Source organism: Meleagris gallopavo, chromosome 19 (genome assembly GCF_000146605.3).
Source record: "Meleagris gallopavo isolate NT-WF06-2002-E0010 breed Aviagen turkey brand Nicholas breeding stock chromosome 19, Turkey_5.1, whole genome shotgun sequence".
Classification (NCBI taxonomy): Eukaryota; Metazoa; Chordata; class Aves; order Galliformes; family Phasianidae; genus Meleagris; species Meleagris gallopavo.
This window is the reverse complement of record NC_015029.2, coordinates 3,085,052-3,104,228: the sequence shown is the minus strand read 5'-3', so window position 1 is coordinate 3,104,228 and position 19,177 is coordinate 3,085,052. Positions and strand designations below refer to the sequence as shown.

Here is a 19,177-nt window from a genome sequence, read left to right as displayed (position 1 = left end):
GCTTTAAGCCCCCCCTTCCCTGCCTTCTCTTCTTCCCCCAAGAACTATCTTGAGCCCAGTGATAAAATCCCTGCTTTAGCCAACTTTGGGTGGAGTATCTACAAGGAAGGTGTTGCTGACATTTCACGAGGCCACATGTTAATTGCTTTCTATCTCTCTCTAGAAGTTCCTTCTGGTCAGTGTAGTAGGAAACATTTAAGCAGTGTTATTTTATAGGACTTGATGTGCTATTTCTCTGCTGAGGTGGCTGCATTTCCAGGCATGGAGGGCTGCTCTCTGCCAAAAGCGTATGTGCATCCAGTGATGAAATGCTCCTTGGAACCTCTTTGGGCAGAATATATCTTGGTATTGTTCCAAAGGCAGCATGCATGTATGATCGTGCTGGGGGCACTGGTGGAAAGGAGGGAAGACATGAGAGCACGGGGAGCACACAAAGGAGCATTACAGGGAATGTTACTGCTGCACAAACCAACCTCCTAGGTATGGGGGAGGTAGTGCCAGGGCAGAGCTGCCTCATGGCATTCCAGCCTGGAACTCAGAACCACTTGTTGGTCTCATTTTCCCTTAGAGGCTCCCAAAGGGCCCCATTGGCATTGTTGGGTGCAGCTCCATCGTTGTCAGAGAAGATGCTGCCTGCCGTGGCCCTCATCCAAAATGCTGTGTATGGATGGTCCTGTCCCCACCTCACCCACAGCTGCCATGGGTATCTCTTGGACACAGCGAGCAGGAGCCACAGATCTGTGCTCTCTCTTCTCTTAATTATCCATTTTCACAAATAAAGGGAAAAAATTACAGCGCACTATGCAGGGCTGTTAACTGCTCTGGGAGCTTTCTGCCACAGAGAGGCTGGGTGGTCAAATGGTTGAGAAGGAGGTGGGCAGCGATCATCTCCCACTTGTACAATCTGCCCACATTGCTGCGGCTCTCCTGGTTGAGATGCTTCACCCCATAGGTAGCTGTTTGCCATCACTAAGCAGAGCTGTCAGTGCTTCAGGAGCGATCTTTTGGATGTTAATGGCAAAGCACTTTGAGATCAGATGCTGGGTGGAAATGCAGAGGGGGCAGAGGGCTGCGTGCTGCTGGGGCTGCCAGCTGCCACCAGAGCTGAAGATGTTGGTGCCCATTCCAGAACAGCTCTCCTTGAGAGTGAATCAGAAAATCATTTGAGTTGGAAGAGACCTTAAAGACCATCTAGTCCAACTCCCTGCACCGAACAGTCAGGTGCTCAGAGCCCCGTGCAGCCTGACCTGCACCACCACCAAAGGGAATGGAGCACAAAGCCATTCTTCTGGGAGCTCTGAGAGGACTGGTTTCATGTGAATTAAAGCATTCTCTTTTGACCGGGTCAAAATCACTTTGCTTCCGATGATTTCCCATTTAAGCACGTCTTTTTCATTATTATTTTTTTCTTCAATCTCATCTGATGAAACGAAGGCCCTGCGTGTGGATCAGTTTTTTAACCCAGCCTGGACCATTATGGATGCTGTCACTCTTTGCTCTGTTGGTGTTGGCAGAGGGCAGAAGCACAGCCCAAAGGGGTCCTTCCCCCCAACAGATGGGGGATGCAATGTGACCCCTGCCAGGCAGCCACATCCCTCCTGACCCACGGGTGCTGGAATAGGTGATGTGGGCACTAATTGCTGACTATTACCATTGTTTTCATCAAAGTCTGCTGTTTTCAAGGGAAGTGCTCTGGCACTGATTACCTCGCAGATAATGGAGCCTTCTTGATGAAGCTGCCGCGGGCAGAGCAGAGGTTGCACATTAGCTGTGCTCACCCATTTACAAAGGAAAACACAACCAGCACAGCTAAGCCAGTGGCCCAGCATGGGGACAGAGGTCAGCTCACATCAGAAACCCATCTGTTGAGCCCCCCTGAGAGCTTGCTACGCTTGCAAGGGCTTGCCTCTAACTACAAGAAAGGCATTGAGGCTATGGAGTGTGTCCAGAGACAGACAACAAGGCCGTGAGGGGGCTGGAGCAGAAGTGCAATGGGGAGCAGCTGAGGAAGCTCAGATGGGTCAGTCTGGAGAAGAGGAGGCTCGGGAGAGACTGTATCATTCTCTGCAACTCCTGAAAGGTTGTGGTGAGGTGGGCTCAACCTTTGCATCAGTAACAGCAATAGAATGAGAGGCGATGGCCTCACGTTGTTCCAGGGGAGGTTCAGGTTGGGTATTAGTGAACGTTTTTCTCTCATAAAGTGGTAATGCATTAGCACAGGTTGCCCAGGGAGTGCTGCAGTCACTGTCCTGGAGGTGTTCCACAACCTTGGAAATGTGGCACTGACTACCACGGTGGGATGAAGTTGGACTTGGTTATCTTAGGTCTTTTCCAACCTTAATGATTCTATTCTATGAAGAGCAATGCATGCTGATGGGTGGCTGGCTGGGCTGCAGGACCTCTGGGGTGCCCTTCTTGACATTGCGTGCCCTAATTACTGCTATTTTATGGACACAGAGAGAGCAATCTGTGCTGCTTATCTGCCTACAGGAGACTCCTTGTTCAGTAGAAGTGGAGATGGCAGCTCTGCAGAGCCTTGCAGTCACACTCTTGACCTGGATTCAAATTCCCCTATTGCTCTGCTGCTGTCCCTTAATTATAGCAGGAGAACAGCCTGTGTGTGGTACTTGTGAAGTTGCACAGCACGGACATCCTTCCTGAGATGCTCCCACTCTGAGCAACATTCCATCTAAATTAAGGAAAATGATGTCATGCCAAAGAATTAAATAGCATCTCCTTGGGCAAGCGCAGCATTTGCATCTCCTGCCTGCCCCAGCTTTGTCCCTGTGCACAAGTGGGTTCCTTGGCAGTCTGCTGGCATTCTTTCAGTCAGCAAATATTGTTACAGAGCTAATGCTAATTACTTGGAGAGAGCATGTCCTGTGCTGGGAATTGCTACCATGCAGATGTCAGCTCTTATCAGCTGCTGGTGGGATGTGGGAGCAGCACAGGGATTGGGAGTGAGGAGGAGGCAGGCATCACTGTTGTCCCTGATGAGGATGCTGAGAGTTAGGACCACTCCTTAAGTAAACGTGCCTCAGGGTCTCAATCCCCTTTCAGTTTACAGCTGCAGGGCTGTGTTGTTTCAGGGACCTCCGTGCCCAGCTCCCACCCTGTGTCAAAGGCAGCTTTAGTTTCCATACCTGGATAGGTTGGTATTTACCCAGCCCAAGCCCTTCTGGAAGAGTAGGCAAAGATTATTGCCCCCATTGCAAAGAAGCATTTTCATTTTGGATCTTTGATATTGTGAGCACAGCTCTGAGCTCGCATCGCAGGACATCCCATGCAGCCACAGCCTGTTTATGCAGTGCTCCATCCAGCACAAAAGCTGTATTTTACTGTCGGATGCTCTCCATTAGCTTCAAGTGTGAAATTATCATTCCCACCCTTCTACCAGCCACACCCTGGTGAGGAAATGATCTAGAAAACAACCTCAAGGGCCTTTTGCAGGATGTGTGCGAGCTGTCACTTGTCAGCACAGATCCCACTTAGGGCAGAATTACTGCAGGGAGGTGCAAGCACTGCAGTATTACTGCATTGCATGGGTGCATGGCACCTCATGTAGAGATGTGTGCATCCTTCTCCAGCTCATGGAGCTGCATGCAGCCCACCCTTGGTGCATGGGGATGCTGTGACCTACCCCCATGGCTCCTCTTGCTGTTTGCTTTCCTGTTCTTAGCCAGAGACATCTTGCATCCCCTTGAGATGCCAGAAGTGACTGATGGGAGCCAGGACCACATTTTTCACTTCTCATTAAGTCAGCTCCCGTAACAATCTGGTGGTGTCCGACCAAGAGGTAAAGAAATGTTTCTTTCCCTTCCTGCCTTCCAGGTTCACTCTGTATGCGGTGGACACACGAGGGAGACACTCTGAGCTGAGCACGGTCACCCTGAGGACAGCCTGCCCACTGGTAGATGACAGCAAGGCAGAAGGTTAGTCTTCAGGCATCTCATCTCCCAAGAGAGAACCCATTTCCTATTAATTTTGCTTTTCCTGTATCCATTGCACACCTGCAACCCTCTCCAGTCTTCTCTTCCAGACCACAAGCTCCAGTAAATGAGCCCTGGGCATGGGGATATGGGTCTGGGATGGATGGTAAACTGCAAGCCTCTTGTAGTGGAGGCTGTATGGTCCTGTGCAGCTCGGTGCCATGATGTCTGTTCCCCTGCATGACCTTGGGGACCTGCCAACAAACATCCTATGGAAAAGGGTGATTTCTGCCTGCAGAGTAAGGGGTAGCCCTGATTGGGACCCAACTCTGGGTCTTCAGTGAGACAGCGGTAGCAGCTGTGTTGGCTCTGAAATGGAGACATCAACCATTTTCATGGTTCCATTCCTCAGTTTTGAAACCAGTCAGTCAAATTCATTCTCTCCATCCCAAAGCATTTTGCTGTTTTTAAGTTTAAAAATACTTGTCTAAAAAAGAAAAGGCATGCTACCTATTTCCTTTCTTTCTACTTTGGGAAACAAACAAAAGAAAGTTTTGATTAATGCTTTGTTTAGTGTTATTGATAAGCACTTCCAAAACAAGAGCAAATGAGAGGCTTTAGAGAAAAGGAAAGAAAAACAGTTTTCTACATTTTTCATTTCTTAAAAAATACTCTTTTCTACAACAAAAACATGCACCTTCTTGCTCAATAAATCAAGCTTCATTTGCAGCTATCCCAGCACCTCCTGCCAGCCCTGCTCAGAGCTCTCTGCTTGTTCTTTTTCCCTGTTGCATTGCTATAATGGAATGGAAAGTACCACGATAATGGCAGTATAGGAAAGTCTTTGGCCCCAGCAAACGAGAATGAGCCCAAGTGCAGCAGCCTCAGAAATGAAAGAAAATAACTACTTACCTTTGGCAGGCCTCAAGTAGACAGTGATACACAGCAAGAGGTGCCCTTGCCTCCACTACCAACCCTTAAATGAGGTCGTAGAAGGAGTAGATCCTGCCTCCACCCCTTCCAATTACTCAGGTGCATTGCATGCACCTGAGCTCCCCTGGGTTGGCCCTGCCTTGCTACCAGGTGCTCAATCGCTGTTTCAGGCTTAACTTAGCATTCCCACTACACCTGTGCTCATTAAATCTTGTCCCTGCTCTCTTCCAGAGATAGCTGACAAAATCTACAACCTCTACAATGGCTACACCAGTGGGAAGGAGCAGCAGACAGCCTACAACACACTGATGGAGGTCTCTGCTTCCATGCTGTTCCGAGTCCAGCACCACTACAACTCCCACTATGAGAAATTTGGAGACTTTGTCTGGCGTAGCGAGGACGAGCTGGGGCCCAGGTACCCACCCTTTTCCTGCATCCTCCCAGTCCTGCTGCCTCCTCGCAGCTGAGAGAAGTCCCCTCCTGTTATTCGCCATCCAGTGGTGTTGACCAGACCCTGCTTGGTCTTTGATAAATGCTTGTGAGAAAGCTGAAGTGGGTGGTACTGCAGGGTACTGGGAATGCCATGGGGAGACCAGAGGGTCTTAATCAGGGACAGTGCGTGGTCTGTGTGTAAGCCAGCATTTGGATGTTATCAGAGGAGATCAACAACTAAGCAAAATTCTAAGGGGTAAAACTGACTCCACTAGGTAGTATTTTTCATGGACTTTCCCTTGTGTTGATTTCTCCCTCTATTGGACCTGACACACCTTTATCCTCACCATGCCATATGGTTGCTGTACAAGCTGTAAATATTCCCAGAGTTCCCTTTTCCATCTTCACTCTCCCATAACAATAATTCAACTAAGAAGATTGTCCTTAATTTCATTGCTGTGGTGTCCCTGGTACCATGCAAGGAGTGTTTGGAAGTGGTCATAACCCTGTGGACAAGTTACAGTCTCTTACAGAATTCAAGTAGCCTTGAAGCTTTTGTAGACATGCTCTCGAATCATCCTCATCTAACTTTGGATGGGGCCCTAGGCAGTCTGTTCTGGTGCTGAGTTTAGTGGTTGACAACCACTGGAACTAGATCCCTTCCAACCCAAGCTATTCTATGATTCTTTGTTGCTCTCTGACAAACTGGAGCAGGGAAGGATGGAAGAGTGGGGTTGGGCTGTCTGTGAATAAGAATTTCCTTCTTTCTCCTCGACTCCTGTCTGCTTGTTGGACACGAACAAGGATCTGTCCATAATACCAGGATGACAGCACTTCACAGCAGCTTCTCCTCTCCCAGACGTAAATCCAGGTGGCCCGGTGCTTGCCCTCCCACAGAAACGACCTTGGTCATAATTTCTTTGATAGCTCATTAGCGCCTGACGCCGAGCCACTCTTCCTTCCCACCGCCTTCCTCCTTCTCCGATGACACTGCAGACTTGTTTGTCCTTTCCAACTGCTCTTCTCTGTCTGAGCCCCTGGGGTCCATCAGCCTCTCCTTACACTCTTCCTACTTTCTTATTTCCCTTGTCACTTGAGATCCAACGTATTGCAGCATGTTAGCTACCCTGATACCTGCACTGAGCCGCCAGAGTTGCAAGGTGACATTTAAATAGCCCGCATTGTTGCACTCCAGACCAAGCTACATCTGGAGCCAGCGGTCGATTCGGCTGCTGTCTGCCTTCCTCGCCAGGCAGATGATCCCTTGCAGAGCTCATGTGCCCCCACTCCATGTTTGAGCAGTGTGTGACCTGCAGCCAAGGGGAAATGCAGCAGCAGTCGATGCCAGACTGACAAGAGCAGAGCTCTGCATCCCGCCCAGCATCGCCGGGAGCTGGGACAGAAGCGGAGGCACTGACGTAGGGAGGATTTGCCAAGGGAGGCCATCTCGTAACGCGATTTTAATTGACGGGCTGTTCTCCTTCCCAGAGGAACATTCATTTTCATACCTTGAAATGTTTATCAGATGAGCCTCAGATTCGCAGTAAATGTTCGCTCATAAAACTGAGCGACAAGAGGGAAGTTGATTGCCTCCGTGTAATAAATACATCACACTGGAGTCCTCGTGAGCCCAGTTTCCATGAAAGCCACAGGTTACTGCAAACAGCTGCTCGCGAGAAGACACGCTGACAGCCAGATGTCCCAACCAGACGGTTTACATTAAGGAGACATTAAAAACTTAGCTCATAGGTGGCCCTAAACCAGGACTTTCTGTGGTCAGCAGCATCTTGGCACCTGGCTTGCTTCATCCTGCTCGTCTCCTTCAGCAACAACAACCCCTTTCCTGCTCCCCCCATTCCTCCTACAAACACCAAATGAGTCTCGCAGAGTTAATTTGTTCCAACAAAACAGAGGAATCTGTCTAAAGCAGTGAAGGTTTAATGCTACTGTGTGTTCAGACCTTTGGATCGGTGCAGCAGGAACGCTTCCTGACATGGCAACAGGGAGATTTCTTTATTATTTTCTCATACTATATTTTTGGACAATCCTTGTGACCACTGCAAACAGAGCCTGGCTTTTAGGAGGAGGCGGGAGAAAGAATTAGGTTAAAATCTTCCTTCTGTGCCCCTGCCTGCGGCTACCAGGAACAGCAAGGTCAGGATGTGGGGCTCACAGCTCTCCTTCCCTCAGGCAGGTCCCCAGGCAGCAGCCGGGGCGGCCTCATGAGATCAGTGCATCCCCAGAGCAGCTGCCTTCTGGTACCGAGGGGAATGCAATGTACCGATGGGAGGCTGTGATAAGAGGCCATGGAGTCCCGGACTCATTATCCTCTCAGATGAGGGTCTGACAGACCTGGGTCAGTTCTCAGTAGAGTGGAAAAATCTGAATCGATGACAAAATCGTCCCATATGGGAACAGAGCAGACAGGCAGCCAGCCTCTCCTGCAGCAGACCGAGGAAGCTCGTCCTCCCTCTCGCTTGGCACCTTCCTTGGCAGCCCCTCACCCCCCCCACCCCTCACCCCACACCAAGAGGGAAGCAGCCGTGCGGAGCCATCGCTATCAAAATACCTCTCTCCACCATTTATGATGTGGGTGATGACCTCCTAAATCGATCACTCAAGAACCGGTCCCTGGGGACACCCAGAGTGGGGACACCCTGCAGTGGAGCTGGGCTATGGGGGAGCAAATAGGGGCTGCTTCATCCTTTGGAGGGCTGGGATCTGGCCGTGAAAATGACCCCCGCCTCGCTCCCCTGCTGTCCTCTCTTGATTCCTGCCCTTTAATAAGGCAATAAATTATTGTTTCTGGCAGGGATGAGGTTGGTCAGCATTTAGGAAGATTTCATTTCCAGTATTTGAAAAGGTGGTCGTTCTGACCCGACAGCCCTCCGCAGGGAGCACTTGGGTAATACCCAGGGCTTGATTTATGGTGTTAAATTGGCAGCCCAAGAGCTGCTCCTGTAATTTATTACCCAGCCTTCACCAGAAAGCTTCTCTCCCTTTCTCACCCCTCCCCTCACCCGCTCTGTCTCTCTTGCTCCTTATTTTTTTTTTAAGAGAGAACAGCTGACAGCCAAAAGCTAAATCTAATATTTACACATGACTTCATTACCTCACTAAAATAAGTGACTCAGTCTCAAAGCAGTGAAACCCATCAAAACTGGGGCTTTGGTGCCGGAAACCAAAAGTGAGGGACCTGATTCCCTCCCTCCCGTCACCTGGACCATGGTGCTGTGCTTTCTCAGCATCCTTGTAGAGTCAGCTCATCGTGTGCTGCATCCTTTTCTTGGGGCTGATGCACCAAGCACAACTGCAGATGCTGCATATGTGGAGACCATCAACCCAAGAAGCATTGCCTGCAGCAAATGAGAGACCAGTAGGTCTGCATGGTTACTGCTCTTTGTTGAGCTGTAGATGTAGATGTTCCTGCTCCTTGCAGGGGAGTTGGATCAGATGACCTTTGAAGATTCCTTCCAACTCAAACCATTCTGTGATTCGCAAATGAGAGTGTTTGTCTGGCCAAGAGACCCATATGTCTATCAGGAAAAGAAGGCAACCTGGTCATTTTTAGCAAAATCCAGGTGATCCTGGGGTGGTGGAACATGCAGTGAAAATGGGAGAGTAGAGAAGACCAAGGGAGATGGAGGGAAATGGTCAGGTTATGCAGGAGGGAAGTGAGAGATGGGCTGAGAGGGCTGTGCAGGGGAGGAGACAGGTGGTGAGATGGAAGGAGAAAAAGGGAAGAGCTTGGCCAGCAGATGTGTGTGAGCATGTGCTGGGGTGCTCACCCCTCAACCTGATTAGGAGCACGTCACTGTCACCTACCACTGGCCACATCCACTTGTTGCTGCTCTCTTCTTGTGCAAGCCTGGGAAGGCCTCCTGGTGAGCTGGACTAGGAACCAGTTTGGGAGAAAACCCTTTGGATGCTTGATTGGCCTTCAGGTGAACAACTTCTCCATGTCAGTGCATCCCATTCATCCCAATGGACATCTGCACCAGCACAAGCCAATGGGCAGGGATAAGCTGGGATACTTTTGGCGATGGAGATGATTTATGATAAGTAAGGGTCACCATAGAGCTGTGGCCCTGGAAAGATGATAGTTATCCCATTGAGAGAGAGGCAGGTCTGGTTCAGTGCTCTGCTCCCGAGCACGATCTGCTTACAGGAATGTCCATCTTACATGGTGTGTGTGGGCTCTACAAATGTAGACCAACCTCCCCTTCAAGAAAGAGCAGATGTTATGAAACAGTTTCTCAGCATTAAGATGGGTAAACTGAAGGACTGCTTGTGGGAACAAACTGCTCCGCCCTTGACTAAAGAGCAAGTTGGACATATTCATCAGGGCAGGTTGGACATATTCATCAGGGCAGGTTGGACATATTCATCAGGGCAGGCCGATTGCAGCAAGGCACAAATGATCCCTTTTGGTTCCTTCCACCAGCAGTGAGAGCGATTGGGGGAGATCTGTTGGCCTCATTGTAGCACCAGGCACTACGGATCTTGGTTTGCTGCTGAGCTGAGCTTTAATCCGTGAGTCTTTGCTGAGAGCATCTGATGCCACCGTGGAATTTCACACGTGTGAACTGGGGGATCAGTGGCACATCAGGAGGTGCTGATGTGCCCTTGTGCCTCATCCGCCCTCCTTCCCCACATCCCATACTGGGTGCTGCTGGTGCTGCTCCTCGCTAGGAGCTCACAGCCCAGGCTGCAACGCCGCTCAGCTTCCATAATCAAATAATCCCCATGTTTATGCCTCACTGACTGACAGCGCTGCTTCATTATCAGGAATTTACATTCCTCCAGGAACTGTGAAATCCCCTAACCCCAAATCCAGAGCTTTCCTGTGGCACCAGAGGGAGAGGAAATAATCTGTGATCTTGAGACTTTCAGACCACTGAAGTAAACCCTCTTCCCCTCCCTTTGTTTGATTTAGCACTTTGCAGACTCCCACAAGGGGATTCTTGGTTTCTAACGGGTTTATTTTGTTTTGTCTTAATGTGTTGTGCTTTTTCTCCTCGCTCTTCTAGTGTCAGTCCTTTCGAGCCATTTGCCTCCTGGAGACTTAGGGAAACAGAGCAGGGAGGGCAGCACTCGTGGGCTGGCAGTAGTGAGGGTCCCCACGGTGTGCTGTGGAACATGGGACACTCTGGTGACCACCTGGCACAGTTCTCAGGGCACCCGAGCTGCTCTGCTGCTCAGGCCTGAGGTTCCTCCAGCCCCATGCATGGATGTGCTATGAACTTTGACACAAAACAGAGCTGCTCTCCACCTAAAACAGGCAAGGCGATGTCTCAGGCCGTGGTTCTCATCCGTTGAACCTCATGAGGCTCAACAAAGCCAAGTGCAGGGTATTGTGCTTGAGTTGGTGTAATCCCAGCTACATGTATGGACTGAGAGAAGAACTCACTGAGAGCAGCCCCACGGAGAAGGTGAGGTTGGAGCACCTCTGTTATGCAGACAGACTGAGAGCTGGGGGTGTTCAGCCTGGAGAAGGCTCCGGGGAGACCTTACTGCAGCCTTCTTAAAGGGAGCTTATAAGCAGGAGGAAGAGGGACTTTTTACATGGGCAGATAATGATGGGACAAAAGAGGGAATGGATTTAAACTAAAAGAGAGCAGATTTAGGTCAGATGTGAGCAGGAAATTCCTTACTAGAGCTCAGTGAGGCACTGCTGCCTAGAGATGTGTGAGTGCCCATCCCTGGAGGCGCCCAAGGCCACGCATGGGGCCCTGGGCAGCCTGAGCTGGGGGGTCTGCCGGCCCACAGCAGTGGAGTGGGGCTGGGGGAGTTGTAAGGTCCCTTTCAACCCAACCATTCTGTGGTTCTGTGATTCTTGCCATGAGACAGAACCAGTGATGGAAGCCAGGTGTGCCCTGGGGACTCCTCCGCCTCTGTTTCTGGTTCTTCCCTCCAGGAAGGCACACCTGGATCCTACGGAGGTTGGAGAAAGTCAGCAGCCACTGCTCAACACTGCTCCGCAGCTCCTACATCCAGAGCCGCACCGAGACCATGCCCTACCTGTTCTGCCGCAGCGAGGAGGTCCGGCCTCCTGGCATGGTGTGGTACAGCATCCTAAAGGACACCAAAGTCACGTGCGAGGAGAAGATGGTCTCCATGCTGCGCAACACCTACGGGGAGTCCAAGGGGCGGTGAGGGACGGTGCCGGCCTGGAGCTGTGGGAGGCAGAGGGACTCCGAGGAGTCGAGGACTCGTGATGTGCTGAGTGCTGCTGGGGTTCGGGGACGGGAGGTGTTCGGAGGGGTGAAAGGGGACAGCGAGGCCAAGCAGGACTTTCTCACACCAATGGCAGAGAAACGCAAAATCTGCAAGTTGGACTTTAATTTCCTTTCCTTTCGTTTTTTAATTTTTCCAGAGGAAACAAACAAACAAACAAACAAAAACCACAACAAAAACCAACCAACCAACAAAAACCCAACACCTGATTTGACTCAGCGTAAAAGTCTCTCCTTTTTAATCTTTTCTTACTGAATTTCCTGGACTACACACTCCGAAACGCTGGGAGGAGGCGATACCCGCAGGAGGTGAGAACCTGAGCAGGGGAATTGCTGGGCCTGGGGATCCCCTGCCCACCCAGAGCCGTGGGACCAGGAATTTGGTGCCATGTTGGCCGAGGACGCCAGGAGCATCCCAGCTGTGAGCGCGTGGCCCAGAGGTGGATGCCAGGCAGGTGCCAGGACGTTGTGGACACGCTGGGGGTTTTTTACCACTCCAAAGTAGCAGAATGGCTCCGTGCCTTCGTTCGCAAGGCTCCCGGCAGCTCGTTCTGTGCATTAAAGGTTCATATTAAGTCCATCTCCGTGCTTCCTTTGGTGTTTCTTCCTGATGCTGTCTCGCCGCTGCTTCAGCCGGGAGGAGAGGACTTCCCCAATGGCCAACCCCAATGACCAGAGACCGGCGCTGACCCTGAGAGCAGGCACTGGGAGAGGAGGGGAAAGTGCAGCCTCTGTGTAGGGTCCTGGCCCTGCCCAGCACCCATCCCAGCTCCTCTGGGAGCTTCAGATATGTGGGAAAGCCCAAGAAGGAAGCCAGGGGCTAAAAAGACATGGAGAATCTGGTTTCTTTTACTGTCAGATGTGGGTTAGGCTGGCCCGGGATCTGTGTGGGTAATGGATTTTTCAGTCTGGTCGCCAAACCAGTAAGTGCAGGAGGGTGAGAGGAAAAAAAACAACAAAAATCAGAGCAGCCCAAAGCTATTGCTTTTTCTTTCTTAAAGCAAAACAGCAAACCTGGAGGGGGGCTGGAGGGAGAAAAGGAAACACTGTGGGCTGAATGAATCAGTTCAGTCAGCCCAAAGCAAACAGTTCTGTTTGTTTTTTTTCCAGGTTATTTAACCCTTTAAAGTAAAAGAAAACAAGCAGGAGGTGAGTTTCAAAGTGGACATGTTTTGAATCCAAAAAAAGGTGCAGGATTTGATGTGGAGGAAGTTCAGCCAGGCTTATCCTTCTCGAGATAAACCTCTTTGCATGCTTTGGATAATTGTGGTCGTGTCTCCCACATTGCTCTTGTTTTTTTCCTTTGGTCCTGTCTCTTCATTTGTCTTGACCCACGTGGATGCTGCAGGTTGGGGAGCCCTCCAGCACCTGGTCAGTGTCCTGCTGGAGCTCACAGGGGAGCCTTTGGAGCAAGAGCACCACAGGTTGCCTAGAGGCCCTTTTTTTTTTTAGCTAAAATCCTTTTTCCTGATTTGGTGTTCCTGGGGATGGAGGGGACAACCTCAGCTTGCTGCAGCCCAATGCACACTTGCATTTCCTTGCCTGGGTTTGATGAGCCCCAGTGCATCTCAATGCCATCCTGCCTCTAAGTGCCACTGGCCTCGTCCAGAGTCAGCTCCCAAATCTTGCACCTCTGGAAGTGGGTAGCTCTACTCGGAGATGAGGTGTTGCAGCATTATTTGCACAGCTTGGCTATTGTGTGAAGCAAAACAAAGCAAAAACCCTCAGATTGCAAATGTGCTGATGTCCCAGCCTGATGTCCCAGCCTGATGTCACTGAGTGACACTGCTGGCAATTTCTGCGATGCCAATGACACTGCAGATGGGAATATTGTGGTGGTTACAGGACTAACGCTATTATGGGATGCCTGACTGCCACGAGGGCAGTGTTGTAGGAACTGGGAGTGGGGACCACACTCCAAAGCCCACTCACATCCTTGGTGATGCTGATGGCAGCACGGGGGGAATGCAGCAGGCGGATGTGCTGGGGCAGAGTGGCAGAGAGCATTTGGCAGCCGTTCAGCTGTCGAGGAGCACACTGAGCTCTCATCTCAGTGCCAGCCCCAGGCAGACTGTGGCCACGGATGCTGCCCGGCGCAGCCGACCCAAGCCAAACAAACCCGAGGAATTCGTCGAGGTTACACATGCTTGGGCTCACGGCTGAAAGGAAGGTTCTGTGTTTTCTAGCTGGAAATTTGGGAGAATGTAACCATCAGGCTTTCAAGATAAACAGTTGCAGTCACAGCTCAGCAATGCGTGCCCGCATGCAGTGTGCACTGCAGCCATCCTCCTGGGTGCATTGGAGGGAAGGAGCAGCACGAGGGGCTTCCTCTGCAGGCATTGCTCACCCAGCACCTTCCATGTGCTCACACTCCTGTCATACCCATCCACACCAGCCCTGGTTTTTTTTCCTTTTTTTTTTTTTTTCCAGTCTAACAAAGGGACGTGGGCTCCAGCTAAGATGGGAAGCTTGCATGCTTCTTAAAAATAAATGTACAGCTGGGAGGCAGGGGGTAGCTTCCATAAGGTAAGCTGGTAGGTAATATCTTCGTAGGAAGGGGGTGAGAGTGGCTGCTGGCACCAGTTCTACATTCACTGCAAGTAAAATGATCAGAAGGCTGCGGATAGCAGGTGACAAGACTTGGTATCTACAAAAAAAAAAAAGAGAACAACAAAAAAAACACAACTATTTTATGTAAGCTTTTAACCACGGATGGTCCTCACTAGGCCTGAGTCACCTGGAAGATCATCCAGACCTTCAGAACTATTTTCACACATTACTGCCTCTCATGAACGTAATGTTTTTAGGATCCTTTGGCTGCGTTTTATCAGCAAACTTTTGGGCCAGGGGATGAGTGGAAGAGGCCTGGGAACAGCTCACCTGCCTGCACTGTGCCTTAGGCCGTGGCACCCAAGGAGGTGCACTGGGCAGCACAGAGAGCGCACACATAGGCACCATCTGCTAACATGCACAGCTGGGTGCTCATCTGATCTTCAGGTGCCTTCAGTACATGGGAAAGGTGAGCAGCTTTCCTTACACTCCAGTTTCTGGAAGCCTTTCTTGAAGTCTCTACATCCTTTTGTCCAAATTGCTTCGTGTTGCCAACAGCTGCATTTTCCCATTCCTACAGTTCCCAGTGCCACACTTGGTGGAGGAGCTGTGGTTTCAGCCAGGCGACGACTCAGATGTATCAACCAGGAGCAGTTCCCCTTGCTGTCACATGCAGTGAACGCAGTCAGCTCCTTTGGTTTATGGCAGCCAACGGGAACCATGGTGGGTGACACGAGTGCCTGCAGCCACACAGTGCTTGGTGGCATGGACTGGCTGGCATTGCAGCTTGGGGCTGATCAGAAAGTGACATTCCTTGCTTTCTTTCCCTCCACCTCTTTTAACATCAGCTGGTGGCCCACTCTTTGAGCAGTGCCTTCAGCCCTCTCTCAATGCAGGTATTGATGTATGTTTTTCCCCTTCTCCACCCTTTAGCGATTGATTTCCAGACAGACACATGAACTGGCCATAGAAATGGTTATTTTGGCCACAGACTGCAATTGATTGTGCTCGTGTGGTTGTGCACATGTGAGGAATGGAGATGAGCATCGCTCAGTGGCTGCAGCACAGCCCAGCAGGAGCTGCCTCCATAGGTTGCTCCTGTCTTAAAGCGTGTATTAATGCTTAATAGATCCTTCAATGCACAGCTAATTGATTTATGTATTGCTATAGACACAAACCGTTTAATACACCGTTTATAGGCCTTTTTAGCTACAGTGTGTTCTATTGACAGGCCCGTTCAACATGCTTATACTCCATTAATAATGCATTGGCCACTGACAAGGATGGCATAGAAGCACCGTGCACTGTCACTCTCTCTCCCCACTCAATATATTGCAGTAGATTTTGACAGCTGAAATGCAAAACATCTTTTTTAGTGACTCACTTATGTCAGTGTAAAAAAAAAAATAATAATTTATTGCTGCCCTTCAGTTTATTGCCCCCAAACGCCCCATAGACTGCGGTGTGGAATTCATTTGTTGTTCAGTCCACAGCCTCTTTACACACGACAGTATTACTGCCACATTTCTAAAAGCGGGCAAAGTGTTGCTTTTCAGTAGTGCACATACATCAGGATGGCAAACAGAGCTGTCTGCCATTATAGTCCAACGGCAACAAAAGCAAAAGGACCTGCAAGTGGTGCAGCACAGCCAACATTAAGGCTCCTACCCACATGCTCCATGTCCTCTCCAGCCTCCCTATCCTGTCTGGGCTTCCCTGGGGAGTTAAATCATTGATGAGGGTGAGAGTTAACTGGGTTAACAATGACCCTCTTCAGAATCAGGGAGTCAATAACTGTCAGGGCTGAATGGCACCTATCCTGACAGTGTGCACAGGCCCAGTTTGGAGACGTCGATGTTGAATCAATTCACATTGTAAATGCTGAGTCGATACGCATTTCCCAGCTACAGCAGCACAGACATCCCTCCCCTGCCTGCTGCAGCAGCTCCAAGCTGGGAGGTGGGCTGGGATCTGCACCACGGGGTCCTGCTATGGGGTGGGCATGGATCTGAGCCTCATCCATCACTCTGCTGAGCAAAATGATGTTAAATGGGACACAGAGCCTCATTCCACAGTGCCCACAGGGTTCTGCATGTGGCACGCTCAGCCCCGGGGTGCATGCAGATGGCTTCCAGCCTTCCTCCCCGCTTAGGTCATATTCCTGAGTCACGGCGAGTTCCTGTTGGGACTCATCTGCTGGATGACGGTGCTGTGCAGCTGATGGAGAAGGTAAGCAGCAGAGGGCAGGGGCAGAGCACGGCGTCCTTAGATGTGCTGGGTGGCAGACAGGTCACGGCAGCACCGAGCTGCAGCCTGGCACAGCCCCAGGTGTCACTGAGGCCAACAGCCCCGCACACGGAACGCAGTCAGCAAGCCTTTACGTGTGAGCGCTCTTTTCCAAGTGATGAGAGCACTATTTAGGCACGCTTACGGGCTTGAATGTTTCTCAAAAGGTTTCCCAATTGAGACAAAGTGGAATTCTTCAGGACAGATCCCATTGCCTCAGGGTCTGATGGCGGAACCAGACCCATTGGGTGGGAGGGAATCACACCACGGCCTGCGGGGGGGCGGCCTCCCTTTACCAGCCCTGCCAGAACACTGTAAGTGCTGCAGACCCTGCCTGAAACTGAGGCAGGGGAGCACATGGGCAGGGCAGCCCATACGGCTGTGCATCCAGATGTGGGACCACGCTCACCCTCCCATACCCGGCGATGCTCGGGGCCAGCTCGACCGAAAGCAAAGACGTGGCAAAAGCAAGCGGTCCAGTTCAGAACTCTTTAATACAAGCTTATATTGTTTGTGTTTCTGATTCTCTGTTCTCCCAGCATCTGGGGACATTAACCCTCATATGTGTGTGAGCATGTGTATGAAGATATATACAAAATCACACAGTTAAATATTTAAGCATACAAGGTATTATATATTTATATAATATAGAACTTTAGGGTATAGGAATCAACAATGGCAAAATATTTCTGATGAATCTGACAAAACTTTTTTTTTTGAGTGAAACATGACCTGTTCTTGAAAGACCAGAGGAAGTTGTTGTTTATTAAAAGAAAAACCTGTATAAAGAAATTCTGTGAAAATGACTTTAAAAAAAACCTCATGAACCAAAAAAGGACAACTGTTAAAAACTGTATTGAAAAAAAAATAAATTAGATGAACAACTGTGTAAATATAAATTAAAAAAGATGACAATCTTAATAAATAAGCTTTACTATTTACATCTTTATATATTGCTTGGAGACTTAAATTAGATCCGTTAAAAACAAACGAACGCAAAATAAAACCCAAAATCGGAGCAGCAAACGTACAGGCGTGAGGTACAGAATTAAGGGTTGAACTGTATTTTGCTTGGTTCTTTTTTTTTTTTTTTTTTTCTTTCTTCTTTTATACAGTAGACCAGTAGAATTCTTGTGAAAATAGATCCTCAGCACTTCATTGGAGTATTGGTTGACGTCGCTTCCAAAAGGTGCCAAGAAAGATTCCATAATAATAATAATAATAACCATAATAATCATAATAATTATAACAATAATAAAAAGATACAATATGATACATAAATATGGAAGAGCAGTTGGTAATATGAATACATTTTTCTCTAGACGAGATCACAGTTTTATTTGTAAATATTACACTGATATATATATATATAATATTACACATATAATATTATATATATATCATATATATTTATATATATATATTTATATATATAGTACGGCTCAATCCTGCTCCCAGTGAAGTCAACAACAACAACAACAACAACAAAAACCCCTGTTGACTTGGTGGAAGCAAAATTCAGCCTATCATCTGCAGACAGGTTCGTAATTACAGAGGCCGTACAATGCAAGTTCCACAATGGTTCCAATTCCCTCTTTAATTGCTGGTGAAATGTTTTCATTAAAGCCCTAGTTCTTCACACTCAGAAGATGGAAACTGGTGGCTGAATTGTGGCCTCACCAAACAAATGAAAAAACAAAAGACCAATCCAAGCCAGAATGGGAACCAAAGACAAATCGGACTCATAGCTCTGCATCTCGACCTAACAGGACTAACAACACCGAGTAGCACCAAGATCCTCGTCTGTCACGTGAAGCCAACGCAAGCTCTTGGTTCTGGCCTCGAAAGAAGCGATTACTATTCTTAATGAATCTTGGATGTGTAGATCAGGTGAAAAGGGGAAAAAATCCACTTGGAAAACTAAAACTGAAACAAAACCTCAGGCCCTGCTCTGCTCCTGCTGACAGGACCAGCGGCTTTGAACACTCGTTCCCCAGGTGGCAAGAACAGCTCAATACAAACTCCGACTGCCCAAATGAGCCATAGCCCCAAGAAAAAACATCTCAGGCCACCTGGGCCTGCTGGAGCCTTGGTTACCAGAGCTTCAGTCATGCTCCCATTGACCTCAGTGGTCAGCAACAGAGACAAGAGGACTGGTCCCTGGCCTTCAAGGTGCACAACACACAAGGCCAGCTGCCCACTCAAGGGAGATGGCCACAGCTGGAGGATGGGATGGCAGGGAACAAACGTGAAGGATATCACCTTCATTGCACCATTGAGACTTACATGGGACCACTAAGATCACAACCATGACAGTATGGAGAATGGTGTCTAAGCTGGGCAGGTCTCCTCCCAGTGACACAAACCACCGAGTGTCACTGAAGCATCATGGATTGAGCAGGGGAGGTCAAGATGAGGCCAAAGAGGTGGCGATTTCCACGGCATCCAAAAAAATTAAAAGGACAAATCTCCAGCTCTAAAATACCCTTGGGCATCCCAGCCTCACCTGACCTCACCGCAACACCTCCTGTTTTCTAGCTTGGCCTCAATTGGGATTAATGGGGCAGGAGTGCAGAAAGGGGACATCAGCACACCGCTGATGGGATCACCCATCTCCTCCCACTCATTCCCAACCTCTTGCAACTCTTCGGGATTCAGACTGCGCAGTGCTTCTGAGTGCAGTAATTAGAGCACACTGAAATACTGGTTAAATGTCTATGTACAGTTGGTTAATGTAAAAATGAGCACAAATACTCACTTAAAAAACAAAACAAAACAAAAATAATCTGGAAAAAAAAATAAACTCCCCCC

General features: G+C 49.3%; 1 protein-coding gene across 1 annotated transcript in view; it reads left to right on the top strand.

Annotated features, from left to right (window-relative positions):
- Window positions 1–14,193, top strand: part of ASTN2 (astrotactin 2) — a 226,636-nt gene extending 212,443 nt beyond the window's left edge. The window contains 4 exon segments of the mRNA XM_031556166.1: window positions 3,832–3,932; window positions 5,094–5,277; window positions 11,212–11,224; window positions 11,226–14,193. Coding sequence (XP_031412026.1) covers window positions 3,832–3,932; window positions 5,094–5,277; window positions 11,212–11,224; window positions 11,226–11,450 — 523 coding nt within the window. The 3' untranslated portion in view covers window positions 11,451–14,193.
- Window positions 14,194–19,177: the final 4,984 nt, after the last annotated feature.